General features: G+C 47.5%; 1 protein-coding gene across 1 annotated transcript in view; it reads left to right on the forward strand.

Annotated features, from left to right (window-relative positions):
- Positions 1–15,888, forward strand: part of plekhm3 (pleckstrin homology domain containing, family M, member 3) — a 42,125-nt gene extending 26,237 nt beyond the window's left edge. Inside the window, exons 6-8 of the mRNA XM_036545143.1 lie at positions 5,748–5,811; positions 13,436–13,593; positions 15,210–15,888. Coding sequence (XP_036401036.1) covers positions 5,748–5,811; positions 13,436–13,593; positions 15,210–15,390 — 403 coding nt within the window. The 3' untranslated portion in view covers positions 15,391–15,888. The remainder of the gene's footprint in view (positions 1–5,747; positions 5,812–13,435; positions 13,594–15,209) is intronic.
- Positions 15,889–24,472: the final 8,584 nt, after the last annotated feature.

Raw genomic sequence — 24,472 nt, forward strand, 5'->3', positions numbered from 1 at the left:
ATCATAAATGTGAATATGAAGTCAGGGTATTTTCACTTTGATTAAACTTAGAAAGCAAATATCTTGGGGGAGAAATGTACTGTAGTGCAGTGTGTATTGTTATTATATCTCTTGTAGCAAGGATTCAAAAACCTTAATTTATGAAGAGGTTTAGCTTCTTGTGTATACCTTTCATTCATGGTATTTTTCTGCCTATAATCACAGGATACTTCTCGCTGTGGGTTACTTGGTGGACATATGTCACATTCTGTGTCCACCAATTATACCTTTCACTCAAATGTGTGTCAAATGAGGATTAATGTACGCTCTAGGGGTCCATGCTCCCCGGTTCAGACCTACTTTACTAGGGTACGAATACTAAAAGTGCCTAGCACCTAATCCCTCCAGTCCGACCCGTTGCAGTTTAGTGTCCCGTATGAAGCTGCTGTAAAGGCAGACGTCTTAATTCACCTGCTCTTTTACCTGTTGGTTGCTTTGGAAGCCATGGAAAAGATTTGTCGGGTCCTGCTTTTCCGGGTCTCCAGCATGTGAGCAGTGGCAGCTGCTTTACAGGCAGGGCTTTATCTGGCAGCTCTGTTTACGGCAGCCACACCGACCCCCGTGAAGAGAGTGCACTCAAGCCAGTGTTTACTGCTCCGCCATTAGCCAATGGCGGCTAATGCCCCGCACTTCAAAACAGTGGAGAATTAATGATGGTGGTGGCGCTAAAATATTACCCCAGCCATCCATTCTGTGGGAAGTGTAGTGCTCGCCATTTCTGAATAAGTCAGGGTGTGTTTATACTGTGACCCCGAGAGAAGGGGGGTCTGTCAGAGCTGATCTACTGCAGCCACACACAGGCTCACATGTAGACTACACATAATGCACACATGCACTGACCGACTTACAACTGCACCACACACACACACACACACACACACACACACACACACACACACACTGACTGACAAACTCCTCTTACACAGATACACACACACAGGCTGACATACTACACATGGCTGTACCCATAGAATTCTGTAGCCACCCGCCCACAAACACATACTCACGAGCATGTGCAGTCTGCACATACCACATGAACAGAAAAAAATACCTGCAAGCACACAACACACAGAATGGCCTGGACTGTCCATTCACAAGGCAGATATCTCTCATTCAGCATGGTTTACTATCCAGACTTAATTAAATTAATTCTTAGATTCAGTCTCTTATACGGGCAGGCAAAAGATCTTTCTTGTGGAATTGTCTTTGAGTGACAAGGAATTGTTTGGTTTAAATCATGATTGATCTGTTCACGTCAAAACGAATTTTCCTTTTCGGTTCATCATCTCAGCCCCAAGCGTCGCTGGTGTGGTAAAGCCGTCTTTGCAGAGTGGTTTGATAAGGCCACCTACACACTGAGGTGTTGTCCTCAAAGAAGTAAAACCAACATTTACACATATGAAGAATAAACACAGTCGGTAAACGTGGTACCTGATACGAGCCCCTGTGGAAGTCACCAACTGATAGCAATGCTCTGTTTGTCCACAGGCCTGATATCTGAAGTCATTACCACGGCAAACACTCAAGCCCAAAGTACTATTTGCCCCCCCCCCCCCCCCCTCCAAGAGAGCATTATAGGGGACATGGAACCTGTCATCCGAGTGGTGTACGGTGGACTGGGAATGACAAAGTGACATGGACCCACAACAGGAGGAACGAGCCCATAAGGCAGGGCTGGACTCTGTGCGGTTCCACACTGCCACTTTGCAAAACTAGCAGTTACAATACAGTAGTTAATCCATTCACAAAATTTACATTTTCGGTTATTTCTGCTTTGATCACTGTCTGAATGCATTTAGCTGTAACTCTGTTGAATATTTTACCTAGCCAACTGTAGCAGATTTCAAACTGTATGTAATTGCACGTATTTTGTGGAATAAACACCAGAATGGATTTTCCATTTCCTGTGAGCACAGGCTTGGTTCAGTCAGACTAAAGGTCCTTTCAGACATGCACTGCAACCCTGAACTTATCTAGATATTACCCGGAGGAGCTGTATGTGAGAACGCAAATGTCCGAATCGGTTGGAGTGAACATTAAACGGACTTTACCCTGCCAGCTCCCTAGTACAAAGTCTGTGTAATGTCTGATTGAGTCCATGTGTGAATAGAGCAGGTGATTGTCCAGAGAATTCACAGCCAGCGGGTGAGTGGGCGTGTTGATGACATTTCTATCATGCGACTGGCGCAAAACCGGAAGAATACAAACATCCGAGGGTGAAGAAAAAGGGTCATTTACAGTGACGCCAACGAAAATGTCTAACTGGAGAGATGAGAGAGATTCAGGAACTTCTGTTGGTAAGGGCTGACTCCAAAATCATCACACAAATTCAAGGAACGGCAAGAGACTCGAATGTTACGACCAAATTACGAACCGATGTGCTGTAAACAGAACACTGTGATTTCCGCAGCGTACTTTTTGCATCATGTCCTGCCTCCTGCACGCTCTACCCAGGCACCACCTAAACCAAACGGAGTAATCTCCTGTTGTGTGCTACATGTGTGAAAGGGCAACTCCAGACAATGTCTGGACCTGATTCTCCGGGCATTGTCTGGAGTTCATATGAGAAAACGGCTCAATTTTGTCTAGTGTAGTCCTAGCCTAGTGTAACCCTCTCCTTGGCATTTTGCGGACCACACCCAACGTGACTTTTGTCAAGACTCAACCGGTCAATGTGCAGTGACAGCTGGGATTGAACAGGAGACGAGGGGGATCCAATATGTCCAGACTCTAGATGTAGAATCCTGAAGACTGAGGACACCCCTGAGCCAATCAGAGACACAGGGAACACGTGAGGTACCAACAACGTGTCAATTGCTAGTGGAGGATGTTGGCACCGGAGGGCAAATTGAATAGAAGCAGAGCGCACACAACAGCAATGTACTGAAGCATTCCCTTCATTAAGGCCCGAGCCTGACTCCGTGTGCTTTGTGAAAAAGGGTAAACATTTAGACAGATGATAAGGAAGAGGAGCTGGCGTACCTGTTCGAAACCACCATGTGAGTCCGGTGTTTTATACAACATGCCACAAAAATTATTAACAGAAGGGCAAGGTCCAGCGTGGACCTGATTTAAAAACCCAGCCTTATACAACTTAATGCAGAAAAGTTATACAAGCAGAATCTTACAGGAGATTGAAGAACAAATTGCTGGAAATTACATGCATCTTCCTCTGCTGTTCAAAAACAAAAGCAAGCAACCATGAGCCAAATTTAAAAATCAAGTGTACTGCTCTGGAGGGTTCATTCTGTTCATCTCATGCGGGCTCAGTGTGAAGCACAGTCAGGGCTGTCTTGTCACGCTGTATGCCTGCTCTGAATTATACTGAACACTTAAAATTGCCCCAACAAACAGACAGACCTTTGGGGTCGCATTAGTGGGGAGTCACTGGCTTGATGTATAGAGGCCTTGGTAAGCAGCCTTCATCCCTGGCTCCTAACAGTCACCATTGGGGTCATGATTTTGGCCACACAGGGTCCTGACCCCAGCATGAAGTCGACATAGCAGAATCTCACTCTCACACACACACACACACACATACACACAAACATTAGTGACAGTGTAGGGCTTTGCTACGGAAAAAGGTCCATGGTGAGGATTTTGTAGTGACAGAAGCTGCTGTTTGGCAGGTGGAAGCGGCGAATGTAGTGTGTGTTTGTGTTCTTCTGATAGCACTTATTGTGGCAGTGTTCCACACAATGGCGCTAGATTATGTGTGTGGCACTAATGAATCAGTATCTGTATGGCTACATGCTTAGCTCTATTGAATGCAGTTTTTTGTAATTTCCTCTGGATAAGACTGCCTGAAAATGAATAAATCTAAAACGTAGATATAAACACACACACACACACACACACAAATGAGTGTGTTTTTTTTTTTCTTTACACAGCACTTCCTTATAAGCTCAGTTTTGTACTGAATTAGATTGGTATGGAAATGGAATAGATGAACACATTCAAAGTACCAGAACTGACACTCCCCCCCCCCCCCCCCCCCCCCCAATCTGCAGGCCAGAGTGGTATTCTCTGAGGGTAATGTCTGATAATGATTTTCTGTTGGATGACATTGCGTGTCATCTCTGTGCTGACACGCCCTTAGCCATCCGCTGCATACGTAGAGTACAGCCCCCCCTCCCCGGCTGTCATGGAAGATTCTTGAATGTCAGACAGCACCCACCACTTGCATGCATTACTGCAGAGCGTGTGACTCACCATTCTTTCTCTGCGCCGTATTATCACATGATAATTTGTATCACATAATTTCTGTGTCTATGAGCTTGCCCTGCCCGTTTTTTTTGCCCAGTTTCTCCCTCATAAACAACTGTAAACTCTTCCCTATACGGTACCCCTCACACAGCTGTAGCAGCTGCCTAACTGGGTGACCCCGAACAGCTGTGTGGCTTTTCTTGTGTGCTGTTGGGAATGACTGTGGCGAGAAGGTGAAGGGTGTGCCTGTTTGCTCGGGCTTGTTTGTTCCCAGTGGCCTGCTTGATTGCGTAAATGACTGCATGCCTAATTGATTCGGCGTTCGCTGCCTTGTGTAAATGGCCGTTCAGCTGTGAGCCGCAGAACAGGCTGTCTTAGGGGGCCCCTTTCACAGCAGGTCGTGGTGCCCTTACTGTAAACCCCGCCACCGTCTCCGTGGTGTGCGCACCGCCAGTTCTCAGGGCTCTCCTGGAGCTTTTTTTTTGACCCGGGGGGGGGGGGGGGGGGGGACAGGAGGCTCTTTTTTCATGACCGTGATCCCCCCTGTGATTGGTCTCTATCATTATATTCCACTCCAAAAACCAGCAAATTGCCACCTTGATTGCAACCATACCCTTTTGGATTTGACATGGATGATTGCACGGGACACATTTAGTGGTGTCTGATTTTAACAACGTGGTGCCATTTGGATCAAGGAACCCATTTCCCCCACCGGAATCCATTCACCGTGGGCTGTTACCGGGAGCCTGGTTTGGCGAAAGAGTGAGGGGCAGAGTAGCCGGGGGGAGTGCTGAAGAGGGCTTTAATAGCCAGATAGGCGGGATGGAGCATCTGCACTTCACCCCTAATAAGGAAGAGTGCTTTTAAACACCTATTTCACAGGCTGTTCGGATTCAATTCAATTAACCCTCATTTCCCAGACAATTTGGCTCTGGGTTGCTGTGGTAACGGGGTATTACAGCAGTCCTCCATAGCTTAAATGCGTGTGTTTGTGTGTGTGTGTGTGTGTGTGTGTGTGTTTGTTTGTGTGTGTGTGTGTGTGTGTGTGTGTGTGTGTGTGTGTGTGTGTGTGTGTGTGTGTGTGTGTTTGTGTGTTTGTGTGCGTGCGTGCGTGCGTGCGTGCGTGCGCATGTGTGTTTGAGGACTGGTCCCTTTCTGTTTCCCCGCATATAAATGATACATTTCTTTGTGAAATAGAGTACATTGTTGTATACAAATTTTCATGACTGAAATATGACTGAAACAGCTTGAGACTGCAGAATGATTAAAATTGATTTATCCAATATGTTTCCAGTCTCACACATGTATTCACACACACACTTTACTGTCCTTTACACAAATAAGTATAAATCCTATGAATGTCAATGGGATGCAGTAAAAATAGCCTTACAAAACACATATGGTCACATGTAGTCAGCCAGTGGCCTGTACAGCCTCCGCAGGCGTTGAAGTGAAACCATGTCACCGGAATGCTCTTACAGCATTTACTTCTCCTTCTCCAGGATTTTCCCTCGGGAATACCTCCTTCAGCACATCCACCTGTACTCACTGTCTGACCTGCAGCAGGTAAGAGAAACCGCACGCTCACCTGTCACCTACCCCGACACGTCCATCACTTAAACCATGTGTCACTGACTGGACTGTTCCTCAGGTTCAAGTGTTCCTGAGCCGTTACTTTTGATCTAAAGCGGTCATAGTGCCTACCTAAAACAAGAGGTCAACAAGCGTTTGAAAATGGGCCCCAGGAGAAGTGTTTAGCTGGACAGACTAAGCACATTCCATTACAAGATGCTGAGTGCTGAATACTGGACAGTGGGCCTTGAGGTTGTGGCCTTGTGGGTTTATACCTTGTACAAGCTGTGCCTCACTGAAAAAAAAACATTTCTCAGCCGGAAAAAAGAAACAACATTTAAGTAAATGGTTTGCAGAACCATAAGTAGTGGGTAAAACTGTAAGCCTGAGTCGCTGAACGAGGTCATCTGTCAAGCGGAGAAATGGTGATGGACCTGCCAGGAGGCCCTGTCTGTTCAGCTGCATATTTCCCTGTGCTGTGGAGTGCATCGCTGTGCCCAGTGTCAGGCCATGTCCCCCAGCCTATCTCTCTCTCCCAGTGCAGGGAACTGGCCAGCTCTCCTTTCCCAGGCACATTAAAGAGGTGGCGCCCTGCTCTCGAGAGCAGCTCTCTTTCTCTCACCCTGCTATCTCTTGCTATGCCCCTCACTTGCCCCCCACCCCCCCCCCCTTTTCCCCGTTGCCAAGCCCAGCGTTGACCCACAGAGTCCTGCACTCAGTGGGAGGGTAGAGTCCCCCCCTCCCGGCCCGCTAACTAATTACACGCATTCAAACTCAACAGGCAGAAAAACAAAGCGTGACAGTTCCCCATTCTCCCGCAGCTCCCGGCCGGTTCTCTGGCCCTGACACTGGCTCTCTCTGTGTGCGGATGTCATTCTCATAAACCCACACACTGCATTCACAGCGCCGAGGTACCAGAAGGAGGAAAAAAAAGAAAGAAAGAAAGAAAAAGATGGGCGATAAAGTCTCCGATAAATGTTAGCTTGGAAATAAAGGTGGCTGACATGGCTTAGATGGGCTTTGGGTGAAAGCAGAAGGTGGAGAAAGTAGTATTAGGCTACAGTTGCGTTTTCCCTTCTGCTTGATCATAGTGGTGTAGTGTTCATTGTTTTTCAGCTTTTGTGGATGTATCCCCCTCAGCAGTAGTAGCCTATGGGACAGGTCAGCATCCAGTAGGTTTGTCCAAAATGATTCTACAGTATCATATTTTCAGTGGTACTGTGGGACAAGGATCTGTAAAAAGTGTTAAAAATCCATTACTCTTTCAACGCACTCTGTTTATGAGGTGTGAGAATGAACCAATCAAAATTAATCAAATGTTCCCCGAAAGTTTTCCTCAGTTTTTAATCGAGCTGCAGTACAGATTTCGGTGATTGATTATTTCTGTCAATATTAGCCATTGTTTTTGTGACCTTTTTGGATTATCGCAGACTACTGCCAAGAGATTGCATTCACAACACATCGCCCCCTCCTTCAGTCTCTTAATTGGCTTTCCCTATTAAGAAGTGATTTCTTTTATTTATCCATCTTAATAAAAGGTCCTTCATGGCTCTGTGCTTTTCTACTGGGAAGTCAGTGAATGCTGAACTGTCTCAAAGTAGTTTTAAAATTGGCTTCAATAGACTACGCACACTTGGCTATTGAAATTTAATTAAATCCTCAAAATTGGGGCTGAGCTCAGTCTTCAAAAATAAAATCTTTCAGTATATTTGTTTACGTTGGCTTCCCCGAGACCTGACTTGTTTGGTCACTAGCTTTTTGTTGTAGCTTTTTTGTTGTTTTTTTTTGCTTTCCCAGTTGAAAAGTGCCCAAAGATGGCTTGCATGAAGAGTGCTATGTAAATGCTAATTGTATTGTTCACATTGTAGGGGCAGCCATGTTAGTCTTGCAAACGACCTAAAAACAACTGGAAGAGACAAAGGGGCATTCAGCGCCTTCAAGTAACACGCACATACGTGCGGATCCAGAAATTCCCACACTGACTCTCTGGCATACACTCTGTCACACTGTCACACTGTCACACTCGCCCCAGACTAACACGCACCAGCACCAGTGCAAACACGCACACTCACTCAGTAAAGTGACCCGATTTATGCAAAGCTGGAAAAAATTTCACTTTTTGTAAGAAAAACCGAACAGGTGTCTAATTTCTTAATGTAATATACCAATGCATAGACACCATACCCCTGCAGTCTAATTTGAGAGCCGTAAATGTGCCAGCCTCACAGTTCACTGGAAATGTTTGATTACCCCAGGCGGTATTCGCACGACGGTATCACGCCTACAGGAAACGTTTACGGCGTTTCAGCCTTTATCCTTAACACCACACGTGCACACTCATAGACGCACACACACGCACACGCACGGCACGATGGTAATCCTGTTTTCTGAGCTGGTCCGAAAGAGAGCGTTATCCAAACAGGGCTCACCCTCTCTTTATATGTCTAATCCGGGGCCTTTCTGAGCAATTTAATGGAGCAGACAAGGACATTAGGGCCTTCATTAGAGAGGACGGTGGAAAGGATAAAGTAGCGGGTGTTAAACAGCGGTTTTAGGGGATTAAGCGTTTGACAACAAAGCCCGCACAGGACAGGGGGTAAAGGGGTTGGGGGGGGGGGGGTCGGTTCGGGCGCTTGTCCTCCCCGAGTCGGCTGCCTTGGCAGCTGCTGGTGAAAAAAAAACAAAAAAAACCTGCATGTCGCCACGGCAGCTGGAGCGTTCCCCCAATCTGAGGAGAATTTGGGGAATAGAGTGACCTTTGACCCAACCGCTGATCAAAATGGCGAACCTGGAGCAGATAGTTTTTTCGTTTCAGATTGTTGTTTCTGCTCCAAACTCATTCTGCTGTTTTCTCTGGAAACGTGTAGCGATTTTCTGAATTGGTTTCATAAATAGTTTATCACTTGTAGTTATTATTACTTAACTGTCAACAATACCAGTGCTTTTTATTACCTTGATTAAACCTACCTAATATCTAATGACTGCCAATACAAAATAAACATCTGCAGTTTTCTTTTTTCTTTCATTTGTGGAAACATCTTTCAGATGTAAAAAATTGAACTAATATTCAGCTGCATTTCAAATTGTAAATGTTCATATTTTTCTATTTTGGTATTTCTATTTACACTTTTTGCTCTTCGCAGGTAAGATGTCTTACATGTTTGTTAGAATGCCTTGCATCCTCTTTTCTCCGCAGTCTTGAATCTAAGTCATGTTAGGCACTATTAAGATCACACTGACATCCTTGTTTTTTTGTATGTCCTCGATGAAGGCGTTATTACAATTCCTCAGCCCTTGCAGTCTGTATTTGTATTAGAATACAGCACCCACAGCAGTGTGTCAGTGCATTTCCCTGTAAATCTTTGCTTATAAGCCATTCTCTGAAAGGGTTGCTTTGTTTTACTCAACATTCAACTATGAGAACAGAATTAAATTTTACACTTCTGATGTATGTACATTTTGTATTTTATGTTTAAATGCATGCCTGTCTCTATCTGACTTTCACAGTAGTACATGGAAGATAGCTGGGGAATGGGTCTTTTTGGTAGGAAGAATGCTGGGGTTGAAATAAGGGGGTGGGGTTGTTGTATTTGTCTGATCCAGAGTCCGCAAATTCACCTGAACCAATCCTCATGTTTTATTTTTTTTTCTGAACAGTTACTGCTTGATTTCTGTGTGGAAAAATGCGATCCGCCCAGCTGATCACGGCGTTAGAATGCATGCTTTCTGGCTGCTGGAATGAGCACACGCATTCTGCTTGCACGTTCTGTTGCGTCAGCTGGATTTCTGTGTGGACGCGTATTCCAGCAGAAATTCCAGCATGTCGCACTCGGAGCGCGGCGAATCTCCGACTGCGTCGCTGGCGTCGCGTCTCTCGCGCATGAAATGAGATTCAGTGCCATCTATTTTCGTCTCCGCATATGTAAACGCGCGAGGCCGCTTGTGACCGCGCCGTTCCTGGCTGCACGGCGAGGCCGATACGAGGCACCGCGAGCGCTCCGGCTAACTCCCCCCCCCCCCGCCTTGGCTCTCGCCCACCCGTCAGCTGAGCACAAATCATGAGCTCTGCACCAGCTTGTCGCCCCGTGCCCATTCTCCCCCAGCTAAATTATTGATACGCTTAATTACTCCCTCTGTCAGCATTGATCAGGGGGTGTATATTTCATCTGTGGAGGAGACATAAATCAGCTCCCGCGAGGGGCTTTGATTGCTGGGCTGCAGCCCCTGGCTCTGCTCGCTCCACGGTGTTATTTCGTTTTCTGTTTGGGAGGTTTAGACCGGGACCCCAGGGAAAAGGCCAGAATACGGCCCCTGGGCAAGGGGAGGAGGAGTGTGCCCAGGTTGAATTACCACCCAACACGTGTCCCAAATATGCCTGTATTCCCATACCGATGCAGCTGACAGGAAGTATCCCACAATCCCTCACGCGGACCTCATGGATAAACCTAACCTGCTCAGAATGTCCTTTTCCCGAACATTACTGATTCCGTGTGATGCTGTTTAGGGAAATTTAATAGATTTAGTTCTTCTCTGGTGGTTTTGCTTGAGCTGGCCTTCATAATGCTATCAGCGCAAATGTCTTTATGCGAACGTTGTGCAGGTTTATCAAATCAGTTTGATCAAAGCCCAAATCAGAAGTGCCAGGCTTGATTGCAAGGTAATGTAATGAACTACATATTGTAGCAGAGTCGGGGTGAAGCTCTGCATGCATAATCATGGCAGGCTATTGAGACGACAGGAAGCTAACTCACAATTGCACTCATAACATGAATGATGTGCTTTTCTGGTGGTTCATTTTGTCAGTCCTGAAAATACAGGAGAGTGGTTGGCCTGTAAGTTTGTTACACCCACACAGGAGGATAGTCATATAACAGTGAAAGTAACAGATTATCAAAAAATCTTCAGGCATGGATTGCCTTATTGTACAAGTTAGCAGTGTCTCTGAGGTTAATCATATAATATCTCAAAACCGCAGTTCCAAATCAGGCAAACACTTTGGAAACAGCAGAGGTCTTGTTGTTTTGACGGTGAGCAGACTCAGGGTGTGCCGGGTCTGGCCCGGTCCGGCCCGCTCTGGCCGGTTCTGGTGTGTGGGTGCTGTGCGGTGGCAGGGCCCGGTAGGTGGTCCCTCTGAGGCAGGGTGGTGTGGGCTGAGGTGAGCTCCGTCGCCCGGGCGGCCCCGCTCAGCCGATCCCCCTGCACGCGCGCTGTGTGGGCCCCAGCTCCCCCGCATTTATGGTTACAACCTGCATTATGAAGGCCACAGACCAGACGAGGCGGTACAGGTCCATCTCCCTGTGCGCCCACACGCACAGACCTCATCCACACCAGCGTTCCCTGCAGACAGTGGGACTGCGTGTGTGTACAGTATGTGTACGAATGTAATGCAGTGTACATCAGTGAACGTACGCGCTCCATGCCCTGGCTCCTCTCACTGCACTTTCCTCCTCCTCTTAGTCTCTTTGGTTAACCCTTAGCTCTGAGTGGGAGAAAGCCTGCCGTTGCCCTCACCACATCAGTCATTTAAAATATTTAACTGTAAGATAGAGCGTGTGTATGGAAAATGTGATCTCCTTTCAAACACTAAACAAATATTGCTCGCATTCACAATGCATGGAGGGAAACCTCACTGCTCCACCCTTCCTACACATGTAGCCCAGCACACACATTTATAGGCAGTTACAGATCAAGAAACATGTTTTCCTAATGACCAATCATTCAGTTCTACCACATGGGGTAAACACATTACTTATAACGTTATTTAACAGAATGGCATTCAGCTTTTAATTGTCAAAGTTAGAAAGAGCTCACATTAGCTATACTAGTTTGTAATTTACCAGAGACTTCTACCACAAACTAGCCATTGCTAAAACAAGGTAAAATGAAATGAAGACAAAAAAAAGAGAGGCAATCAATACAGCAGTGGCAAGCCGGTGTGTTTGTTTCAGGTAAAGGAGCTGCATCCTCATAGTGTGCACGTGCTGTCCCCTTTGGCCTCCCCCCTTCTACCCCCCCCCCCCCCCCCCCCCCCCCCCCCACACCTCCCCTAGCCCAGGGCCAATGCGGCCCGACCAAGGGAACCTCATTCTGCCCCTACAGTGGCCCTTTTCACCGCCCCCCCCCATACCACTCAGGACAAGGTGGGGGTTCCTTTCTCTCGCTGCCCTGCACCCCCCCCCCCCCACTCCCTCCATTCCTTCTCCTCCACCGCCCTCCCTCTCCCTCTTTTCTCTCTGCTCATTCTTGAGGCTGAAGAATGCTCACAGCTCCTTTAATTGGTAGGCCTCAGCTCTGCCAGGTGTGGCCACTTGTCTCTGCCCCCTCGGTGAATGTGCGCCGGAGGTCCGGGCCCCATCCCCGGCCCATTCAGCGGTCACAATGCGCTTTCTTCAGGCCCCCTCTTTCAAAGCGCTGCCGATTTTTAACTAGCTGGCCAGTAAATGGCATTCACATATTATTTTTTCTAGCTCCCATAAAAAAAAAAGACTACCCCCTTCATCTTCATTTTTTTTAACCTTCATTAGTCGCGGTGTGAATTCCGTTGATTTCTTTTGCGGTGCTTTCCTTCAGGACCTATATTAAATTGTGCCGCTTTCCACTAAAATCCTGGTTGAGGAGAGGCTTTTTTCCCGGGCCGTCTTATAGCAGGTCCCTAACTGGGAACCAGCCCCTAAAAAGCCAGGCAATGTGACAGCAAACCTCTTCAGCTGCTTTGCTCTGTGTGTGCCTGCTTATGTGTTCATATCTCTGCATGATCAGAGCATTCTGTGTCCGACATGCTTCTCCTCACTCTTGTTAAGTCCTCTAAAATGTACAAGTCCCATAAAACATAATCTGTTAGTCTTGCTTGTCTGTGTGCATACATTTGGGGACTAAAACCTCCAGCCCTTTCCTCGAGTCAGTGTTTTTGCTTCCTTGTGGTGCATTGTGGGACCCGTAGTGCGAATAATAGGCACTGGCTGCAGGCAAGTATATCGAAGGGGTGCATTCATCAGCTTTCAGTGTTCCTGTGTATGCGCAGAGGATGCTGCAGAGAGGCAAGCTTAATGCACGATTCAAAATGGGTGAAAAAGGGACCAAAGCGCAAAGGCTGTAGGATGTGTGTGTTTGTGTTTGTGTATGCGTGTCAGTGAGAGTCGGGGCTTAGGGGTGGACACACCGAATTCGTATTAATACTCAACCTTTGATGTTTTTGGCGTGGGTCACACAACAACCTTGTGCTTATTGCGTACTACTTTTACTTTTTTATGACGGGGAAAAAAGGGCTTTGGAAAGTATCCACAAAAGCAGAGCTGTTATCATTGTTTTTAGTTTTATTTACCCCGTTATTTCTGTCTTTTTCATCCCTGTTTGTGCCATCACGCCATCCGCGCTGTCCCCTCTGTCTTGTGCTCTGGCCCCCTCTGGCTCACCTTCCATCCTCTCTGCCTCCCCCCCTTTGCTGTAACCTCAACTCTTTCCTGCCTTCTCTCCTGCTCTCCTGTCTCACAATTATCACCTGTCTCCACCTCCACTTTCTCTTCCCTTCACCCTCCCCATCTGTTCCAAACTGTCTCGTTTTTAATCTTCCCCTCTCTCTGTCTCTCTTTCTCTGTCTCTCTCTCCCCTCGCTGTGCAGGTGATAGATGGGAAGCTGGCCCCCTTCCTCTCCAAGGTGATAAAGTTCGCCAGCTCCCACGTCTACAGCTGCAGCCTGTGCAGCGAGAAGGGCTTCATTTGCGAGCTCTGCCACAACGGCCAGGTCATCTACCCCTTCCAGGAGAGCGCCACCAAGAGGTGAGCCACGCCCCGCCCCGCCGGCTGGCAGCGGCGGGCCCGCCTCTGAGGCCGAGGCCCTGGGTGGGACGGGGATGCTTGACCACAGTGATGGAAATAACTGCAGTGTGGTCTGTTCCTGGCTCCGCGGAGGGTGACTACTGACTTACACGTACAATCCCACAGTCGATGTTTTTTTTCCAGTTAGCACTGATTCACTGATTTTAAAAGTAATCATCCACACCCAATGGTGTTGTAAAGGAGAACAGGGGGCTTTTTAGGGGAAAAAAACTGTAATGTCCAATTTTGGGCTGCTCTGAGCGGGACTGATTAGTGCTTTGTGATGGCGTGTAAACATCTTACCACACATTGTAGCATCTCTTTGAACACAGATAACCTCTGTAGCACCTTTGCCCATAGTTAAGGGCACACCCATCACTCATTTATGGCTGTCATCCTGGGGTTATGATAAGGCATCCTCTTTCCACAGGCATGCTCAGAGGCCAGCCACCAGGGAGAGGTGGAATGCTTATGTATAAAGCAGTAGTTAGTGTCATCAGACGCCTCACCCATTGAACTATGCAGCCTCAGAGGTTGCCTTCCTTTATGCAGTTGTGTCAGACTGTGTGTGTGTGTGTGTGATATCACCGCTATGCCACAGAGCTCTCGCTAGAAACCTTTGGGTGTGCTTGTGGCATCCCCTCCGGTCTTGAGTGTGCGATTATCTCTGCCTTGAGGGAAGATACTGTATAAGCAATCATATTTTATCAGGTAAAGATATGAACATGCCCAAGCACAGAGTCATGTATACATTCCTTCCACTGTCACAGAGACAGGTTGGGACACTTAGACTGCAGTGCACTGTGAACCTCAGCCAGCAGGGAGTGTCTCAGGGTTTACTGGGAGCACAAGCAAAGGACAGGTGAACTGTGAACCGTGTGTTAACCTCTTCCTTGAAGTGATTTCCATACCCCTGTAGCAGGACCCTACATTGGCAGTGAGACTGAATCTGAAAGTGGTGTGTCCATAGATGTGCTCGGTATGCAGTCAGTGATTGGTGGACTGCTTCAGTGTACTGTACTACACACACACAAAGTATGCAGTACCTGTCAGGAGCTAAATCCAAAGCCCACATTGTGGTTTGTTAAGCCTAAGAGTGGTGTAGGTTCCCGCTGAAGGTGAAGTCGTATTTCCATTCCCTCTGACAGTGGCATCAGGTAACCATTTCTGCCTTCTGGGTTGGATGTTAAAATCGTAGCTCATCAGTGAAAAGCATTAGCATTACAGTGCAGGCCTTGTGTACCTGAAGGACACGAATCCAAGCGAAGTGCACCCGGCGTTGAGTAATCCAGACTCTGTGACGGGGGCTGCAGAGACTCCAGTCCTCCGGGGCCTGTGCTTCTGGTTTCTGTCCCCCTCTGATCTTTGATACTTCACTGAAGTCATCATTCGCAGAAGTAATCAGATCACCTGCGGTTCATGGATCTGGTTTGGTTTGGTCGGATCAAAGCTGCTGAAGAAAGGCAGAGTTGAGGAAGTGCCAGTCATTGCTGTACCGTAACCACTCACGCACTGCCTGCTGATGGTTCCCCCCTGTGTGTTCTTGTGTGTGTGTGTGTGTGTGTGTGTGTATGCAGGTGTGAGGGCTGCGGGGCAGTGTTCCACTCGGAGTGCCGGATGCGGGCCCAGCCCTGCCCCCGCTGCGTCCGCAGGGAGCTGCACCAGAAACCCTCGTCCTTCTGGAAGAACCTGGAGCCAGGGGACAGCCCCACCGATGACACTTTCAGCAGCTTCGAGCTGCCCTACCAGGACACCTGAGAGAGAGGGGAGAGGAGAGAGCGGAGGGGGGCCCAGGGGATTTCAGCTGTGGTGCACAGAGAACCGAGCAGAAGGATAAAATAGCCTCCATCAAAGACGTGTGTGTGTGTATATGTGTGTGTGTGTTTGTGTGCACTTATCACAGAGAGTTCACTGCGTGTGTGAATGAGTGTATGTTTGTGTCCATTTGTTAGAGAGAGCTGACTGTGAGTGTATGTGTGTGTTTGTGTTCAGAGGCTCCTCGGTATACAGGTAGTGATGGAACTGGTGGATGTTTAGAGTGAAGGGGGATGGGGGGATCTCTGGCCCACAGACCTGTCCCGCTGCAGACCTCTCTCACCTGAGAGAGAGAGACGTACACAAAGACACTTCGCAAGTCTCCCTCAAGAAGCACTGCTCCATAATGAGACCAAATTACCCTCTCCTTTCATCTAGAAAATTACTGCTGGGTCCAGCAACATCACGCGTACGCGCGCACACACACACACACACACACACACACACGGGAGGTAAAAGGGAAAGGGTCCGTGCTCCACAAAGCTCAGCTGCCATGGAATAATAGTAGAGGCTGCGTGGGCAGAGATACACGATGCTCGCCCATCCACTGTCTTCTGTGTTGCTTTTTTGACTCAGTCTCCCTGGGTTTCTGCTGCTCGCCCTTTGCCGATAGGCCCTCTTATTCGGATAGTGAGATGGCTGGCTCGTGACCCTGGCTGCGCAGTATGGGACATGATGGAGCCAGACTCTGGATCGTGCAGTTGCTCTGTCTTCCTCACGTGAGATCAGGCCACACAAGGCTGCAGTCACCTGTGTACCCTGCCTCCTTGCCCTCTGATCCGGGCTTTTTGTTCAAGGGTCAAATTTACAGCCCATTTTCTTTCCTGCTGGTTTCTTTTTTTTTTTTTTTTACTTTTTGCACTACAGTGGCTTTGCTTGGACCTCAGGTCACTGACAGGGATTGTCCATCACACTGAGAAAGGGAATTTGTGGGACGTGAGTTCAGTGTGACTCACCAGAACATTGTCGTTTTTTTCTCCTCACCAAAAACATGCCCCAGTGAGAGGAGTCCAAGGAGGTGATGTGGGGACACCTGTGATCAAGATGGCCACAGGAATCCTGTCACAAAGCTCCGAACGCATCACTCACTGACCCACACTCTGCATCCCACACATACGCACTCACTGCCGGGATCTGAGGGGGGGGGGGGGGTGTTTGGCTTGGCGGAGGTGAGGGATCTTCCTGGAATGGGCCTGGCCTGCACTGTCCTATCAGAGGCTGAGGAGTAGACCGATTTGGAACATTCTGCCGGCCAGCAGCAGCTCAATCCGCGCTCCCGAAATCTCACCCCTGTCACCACGGCTCCAAACCCCATCACAGAATCCGCGCGCCCACAGAAGTCACAAATTACAGCCCAGGGCTCCACGACAGCCCGGTCCCACGAGCAAAACCCTCTTACAAGAAACCCAAAGCCGCTGCTGCCGCTGCCAACGGTTTTGTAATTTGCAATGACAGAGCGAGCCTGATGAAGAGATGGTGTCAATCTTGCATCTCTCCCTAGTTGTTTTTGAATGCCGCCTTCCCGCCGCTTGATCCGTACTGGGGCAATAATCAATCGGTCTTGGTTAGCTCAGTCTTGCTCCTTCCCTCTAAGGTCAGGCGTGGTGCTTTGATTGTGTGTACCGAATGGAAGCCAAGTGCTAATTGAGTCGCTCACCCCTATGCAACCGCATTGGCCTTGTATCCCGGTTCTGGTGACCCAAGACGCGTTGATTCGGTCCAGGTGCCTTCTCCAGCGCACTCGGCGTGGTCCCCACTCCTCCCTCATTGTGTTTTTCCTCCGGGCCTCGGCGTGTCGTAACTCAGTCGGCATCCATCTCAGTACGAGGGTCAGGATGTGTTCTGGACCCGCGTTTTCTCATTAGCGAGTTAAGGATGTTTGGTCTTCTGGACATTTTGCACTGTTCTGTCACAGCTTTCAGTTGTCGAGAAGCTGGATCCTTCAAGTTACGGTCATGTGTCTCTTCTGCGGACATTATGATAATGACTGCTGGAGAGAGGATGAAAGGGTGATGATTTATTTATTTTTCTTCTCTGGGAGGAACAGAGGGAGAGTTTGTCCTCTCAGTGCAGTGATATGTAGTTTAAAGCGATGACCCCAATCTGAAACATATTGCCTTCTTTTGGGATGGGTTTAGAATGGGACAGGTTTCGGCCTGGTTGCTCAGTGTGTCTGTATGTGTGTGTGTGGGGGGGGGGGGGGGTGTGTAAATGGTTACTCACAGGATTACATCAGGTCCAGCTTCAACAACACCCCCACCACCACCGTAAAAGGGAGTTGGGGTCATTTTGGGTTACTCCTCAAGGACACTGTTTCATGGAGGACCCCAGGCTTTCACTGCATATTAAATGATGTATTTATCTGGCCATTTCTGTACTGAAGATGATCAAGAAAGGAAAAAAAATCATTACATTAAGAGGAACTGGCAAAGATGTATGTTAATTTCAGTGCAGTTCCAGTTCTGCCAGAATTTTGTTGTTTTGCAACTTGACACTTGCACTAAGGGAACCTTTTTTGTTACGGATGATTTGCTCTGTAAATGTGTAAATAGCATGCGTGTGTTTGTCGGGGGGAGGTGGAAGATGTACTGTGCCACTTGTACAGGTCTAGAATTTCCTCTTACTTATCGAATTCCTTTCTCTTAGCCTGCCTTAAATTGAAAGCCAGTATAACAGCCTATTGATGTTTTGCATTCCCTGCTAATGCGGTTTTGACAGCGTAGGAGCGGTCTGTGTTATATAAGTGGATTTTGACTATATATATACATATGTATAAACTGTACATGTCAGGTGCACTTTGCATATGGGAACCCTGTATTACATGTAGATTCTGGTCATTTTCTGTCAGGAGTAGGATAAAATTGCTTCCCAAAATAGACTGTTGATCCAAACTACAGGGAGTTGTTTTTGACTAATTCTGCAGACGATTCTTTGGTTCTTAATGTATCCTCAATCTCATGATGCCCTTACCTTGTCACCTTACTGCTGAAAATGGCTGAAAAAAAACCGCTAGGACAGGGAGGGAGGCGACTGGAAAAGGGTCAGCACAGAGGACAGGAAATGTTTAGACTTCATGCTAGTAGCTGTGATAATGATTATCTTGAAGAGGTAAATAAGCTTTTCCATAGGTACGGGATGTCAAAAAATGTTCTGACAAGATGCGATAAACAAAAGAGAAACCCTGATGTCTCACAGAGGTAACTTGAATATAGTGTTGATCATGATGAATTCCTTGCTGAAAGTCAGGGATGCTCAGCACTTACAGTGTGAAGGATAACACAGGGGTGGACGAGGGCACTGAAATCAGGTAGAGTGTAGGATATTTGCTGTAAGCACCAAATGGATTTTTTTCCTCTCCGTTTTGCTGTTTCCTTTTGACTGACTTGAATCATTTTGTTGTACTACTGTTTGCCATTGTATGTTACATACAGCCAATACATATCAGATTTTGTTATTATTTATTATTTATGTTTTTTACCACTGCTTCCCATGTGTCTGTGAACAACTTTTCTCTGTGTGTGTTAATGTGTTGCAGCTGATCTCTTATGCAAGTACAAAGACTGTGTTTCAATACCTGTTAATTCTTCTTTTTTTTTTTTTACCACCGATGCCAATAAAGCAAACTATTTATCACAACCAGTGTGTGCCCTATGTGTGGTGTAAACGCTTTTGTGGCCTTGTGTGGCATTGAATTGACGCCAGATTGGAAAGACGCATTCTTGCACACTCCATTCACACCTGATTCCCCTTCTGGATCTAAACGTGAAGATTGACACCAATCTTTCGCTTCCTATTTTGAGACTGAACATTGGCCGCCATGCTTCTGTTTAGCTTGAGTTTTGGCCATACTGGACCCAGCCATCGACTCGCCCTCTAATCCTGAATGATAAAGCTATTGGTAATATTGGGTTCCCTGCGAAGTAAAAAGCCAACCGTCTTCTGACATGTCAAAAACCGCTGCAGTACCAGGCTTGTAATTTGCTGTAAGATGATCCATCAGGGTTGTGATACAGTTCATGCCGGTGTATGATCAGTTTCTCCATACAGGCCCTTTCGGCATGGCTTATTTGCTTGGCAAGCACCTTTGTCCTGGATGACTGGTAAGGTGGACATATGACATATGATGTGTCATACTACCCAGGAATGGCACACAACCACAGTACCCAAAAGGGGTTTCAGCCTCCAAACCACCACTCCACATTACAGCTCCCAGAGTAACTTCCAGCACGTTGGGAGTGGAGGGTGGGCACCAGCCCATGTGCCCATGGTTGGGCAGTCCGTTGCGGGCCCTGCCCACTGGGCACCTGCCCGAATCCTGCCCCATGCAGCCTGGCACCGAAAAACACACACTGGCAGCCCCTCGTGTCCTTGGCTGCCCAGGCTGTAATTTTCCCTGGTCTCAGAAAATAGCTCCTTCTTTTCGCTCAGGGTTTTCCTTGGGCTTCCATGTGAGGTCAGGTCCACCACATTTGAGGGGAGAGTACGGCCTATGTACAATTAGGAGGGGATCTCTCCTCCTCCCTGCCTCCCTCCCTCCCTCCCTCCCTCTCCCCTTCCCGGCCAGCACGGCGGCCTCTTCTCTGGTTTACTTTGTCAGCGCTCCATTTTTTCCCCTCCCTCTCCTGCGGCAGCAATTTGTCCTGGACGCTGAAAGCACTAAAGCTCCCTCCTGACAGAGAGTAATCCGCGGGGCTCCGTGCGAAGGCCTGATGGGCCGAAACACGTCCGCCGTTTTGTTCTCCAAACACCAGGACGGTTGGAAGGTTTATCGCGCGGTGTGTTTTTCTCTTCCAGGGCAGGTTTTGTGTCAAGTCGCTCGGCTGACTCCATTAAGGTCTTAATGCATGGTAGGCCAAAGTTTAACTTCCCCGGCATCCCCACACCACACTACCCCCCCCCCCCCCACCAGTGTCATTTATTTGGCAGCATGTCAGATAACTTAATCTCACATTTGAAACAAGAATGATTTTTACAAAAGGAAAAAAAACATGTCAAAAATCAAAATAATTTCACAATCTCACCTTCATGTTGACTGTTGTCAACAAAAGGTTTGCAGAAGGTGTGATGTGACAATTATCAACTTTTATTTATCAGTTTAAAAAAGAAGCACTGGTGGTAAATATAAGATGCTGTTCAAGTATTAAACAGCACACATTTCTGATGACATGACAGTCCATTTGTTTTATACAGTTTCTACTATTGAGAGTGAATAAAGAGAGTTCTGAGTGCTCTTGCCACTTGCTGCCCTCAACAACCAATCCAGGATCAGTTTCCAGAGTCCAAACTTTAACCTCTGCCATTATATAATAAAAGCAGACACAGATCCTGTGTCAGTACTTGGGGGCAGAATCTATTCTTCTCCCTTTAGTCCCAGTTTCCCTCCCACCCCACCTGACAGCGAATCCTACTTTCCTCCGATTAAAAAAGACATGGATAAAGAAGGAAAAAAGTGTAACGGATTTGTTGTGTGTGTGTGTGTGTGTCTGTGTCTGCTCTGCATTGCCTGACTCATTTGCCTCTGATTTGTATCGAGGAGCGGGCAAATCGAAGCTGAGTGGCCGCCGCGCTTAATTGTCGCTGCCAATTAGTGCATCGTCAGCGGCTACAATGGCTCAACTGTAGCGAGCGGAACGGCCTCCTTTTGTGCTTCTCCAGTGGCCCGCGGGCCAGTCAAGACTCATTTAGGGCCCTGACAAACATGGGACTGAAATGCCATCGGAAAAAGAAAACAAAGGATGGTTTAAGGAGAAAAAGGCGGACGGAGAGGGAGGGAGGAGGGGGCTGGGAGGCAGGGGGGTGGGGGGTGGTGGAGGGGAGGGGGGACAGCAATGTGGGACGGAACGCGAGGTTTGTGCTCGTGAAAGGGGCGAGTGTTGGATTCGCATCCCAGCCCTCTGTTATGTACACACACACACACACACACACACTCTTCACACACACGTACATACACAACACTGCCCCTTTCATGTCCAGGGGCCACACAAAGATATGCAGGGCCCTGCTGTTACTACTGACCTGCATCAAAGTTGAAGGGGGCTGCTGTTGCTCCTGATTATTGGTGCAAAAATAGTTCTTGACTTAGTTTACTTTCAGGTTGTCTAATTCCAATACACATTTGGAGTATAGGCTACATTAGAAATAAACTGTTTAAATGTCCATATTTTTTAGTATTTCATTAATAAATGCCATTAATAACCAGGCAGTTTTCAGCATCACATTTAAACACTCCAAGCTATTGTTGGAATTTCTGAAGTATTTCTTAAGTATGTTATATCTAGTCTAAATCGGTGAAAATAGATAGAAAATTGAAACCTTAAATCTCATAGCCCTCACAGTATTCCCAAAATGGCAGCCATCCCCACATTGCTAGTAAGTAATGAGATTCTATCTTAATGGGGAGGAGGGCAGGGCAGGGAATTGCTTACCATTCCACCCAACATTGACAATAATAGGCCCTGAATCACACACACAATAATACACACAGAGACTCTGTCCTTATCTGTTTACCCATCTTAGTGATACAGACCCAGTGACTTCCACAGAAAGGGGCAGACTGCATTCCTACACCCCTCAGGCCCCCAGCCCCTCAGCTGCTTCTGTCTGTGTGGGCCATCAGGTTCAGCTCACAGTCAGGACAGCTAACACACAGCATTCTCATTCCAAATCAAACAACAATGTCAAACTGAATGCAAACTCATTCATACCACGAGTCATACAAACATAACAAGAAGAAACATTTTTATGCCAATGAAACAAAGTTTTTCTTATCTGTTTTTAGGTGTACGTCTAATACATCTAAATTCTGACTCCTAATGCTTGATTTTAGGTTTCTTTTTAAACATGATGACCCCTCAGCTCCCCCTGAAAGCAGTTCAGGCCTCCTGGGTCTCGGTGATGTCTGGTTGTCACGGTGAGCAGCGGTGTGTTCCAGCGTGGGATGGTGTGGCTGTGGTGTGAGAGAGCTGCAGAGAGGTCAGCGCCTCAGGAAGCGATGGTTTGTGTTTGGGAGCCTCCGCCCTCGGAGAGAGCGCCCCAGCACTGGTGAGCTCTGAGGAGATCTGCTGAGTCCTACCCTGCTGTCATCAAGAACAGCGGTGGGGATAGCTGCCATGCAAAGGGGCCGTGGCTACGGTCTGTCAATGAGTATCGTGTTGGTGCCACAGTGTTTAAAAAGGAGATCAATCCAAAGTCCAAAGGCGTCCAAAGACGTGACAAGTCCAAGTAGGCAACAAATATTAGCTGTCAGATAGTGCAAGAAGTGCAAGAAGAGCCCACTGTGAATGGTTGGAAAGAGCATTGCATTGTAGGGACTGAGTGATGTTTGTGTCAAATATGGAGGCACATAGGCGTGCAAGATCGAGACTAAGGGCGGGAGAGAGAGGACAGGGATTGTTTCTGTGTGCCAAGCCTCCAGAATGACATTAGGAGGCTTTCTGTGTGTGTGTGTGTGTGTGTTTGAGCATGAATGTGTGTCAGTGAGCGAGTGCGTGTGTGGCAGAGTTCTCTTTGCAGAGGAGATACATCAATGAAGTGCGGAATAAAAGCTTTTGTGTAGACACCTGTATGGGCACGCAGGCGAGGGCTCGCTCCAGAGAGAGGGAGGTAGAGGGAGAGGAGGAGGGGGTGAGGGCACCAGCGGCTCTCTGCCTCTGAATTCGCCATCAAACCCCAAAGCACCCCACTAAAGGGCCCCCTGAGATGCCTGGCTGACCAGGGTGCATTGCTTAAGGTGATGGATAGTATGAAGAGAAAAACATCATCACTGTTGTTGCCCGTTGCGTTCCTTTCAAGAGGAACAGGGTGCTGATCAACCCCACCCCTTTGTCGCAAATCCCTGCCTGACACTGTATCAGCTGAATGGTTGGCCTGAAATACCTCATACTCCTTACGTCTGTCTTTGCCCTTTATGTTCTCTCTGTATCACAGCCTTCCTCAGACATCTGCATATATCCCATGCATACTACACCCACCTGTGTCTTTACAGAAAGCTTAATTATCACCAACCAATCACGTGTCTGCTCCGTCTGAGAGAATGACAGATCACTGGCTTTATGACCTGGGTTGTTGAATATGATGTTTACTGTATCCCTCGGCAACCTGCTCAATCAGTCATTAGATGAGGAAATGTGAGTAATGTTTGAGTGTGCCCCACAGGTGTTTAAGTCTAATGCAAACATCTTAAACATACTGAGGAAACCTACGTGGGTGCGACAAGGGTGATACTCTGTGTGTGTGTGTGTGTGTGCGTGTGTGTGTGTGTGTGCGTGTGTGTGAGATTGATGAACTCAAACCCTTCTGTCAGGTTCCTTGACCGCCTCTGGAATGTGAAGCCTTTTGTTTGCTCTCATCTATCTTGTATGCTGTAGCTTAGCCTCTGTAATCTCGATGTTAACACGCAATAGAAACATTGAACTTAGCTGTTAAAGTTACATACAGACACACACACACACCCTTCGTGAACTTTGGACTCCCGGCAAACTGTGTGGTTTCTGAACCAAGTAAAGGAAATCACTCTGCTCGAGACACAGCGAGAGAGAGAGAGCGAGAGAGAGAGAGCGAGAGAGAGAGAGAGAGAGAGAGAGAGAGACCCACCCTTTCAACAGGAATTCCAAAACATCCCTGAAGTCTACACATCTTTATTAGTATGTGTGGAGTCCCTCAGGAATGAGAGACAAAGAATGGGACAAAGAATACCCGGAACAATCCCATAATTCACCTGAAAGTGATGCATCTGCAGTGGGCTGAACGTCGTTAGGCATCACTGTAAAAGTAATAGTGCTGATGTAGCTCTAGTTACTTCCAATTACGCAGCGTCTCCATTACCCGTTATATAGTTCGCTGTGGCCTAGAGGGCACTGATGACATTGAACAAAGCCCAACCAGACCTTGCACAGGGGGTGTCAGAGTGACAACAAAACCTTGCTTCCTTGTATAAATATTGATCCATCTGTAGTTTGCATTTCCTGATTCCTTAATAACAGGGAAAGGGGAAACAAGCCACAAGTCAACCAAGCCTAAGAGTTCA

This window comes from Megalops cyprinoides, chromosome 14, assembly GCF_013368585.1.
Source record: "Megalops cyprinoides isolate fMegCyp1 chromosome 14, fMegCyp1.pri, whole genome shotgun sequence".
NCBI classification, from domain to species: Eukaryota; Metazoa; Chordata; class Actinopteri; order Elopiformes; family Megalopidae; genus Megalops; species Megalops cyprinoides.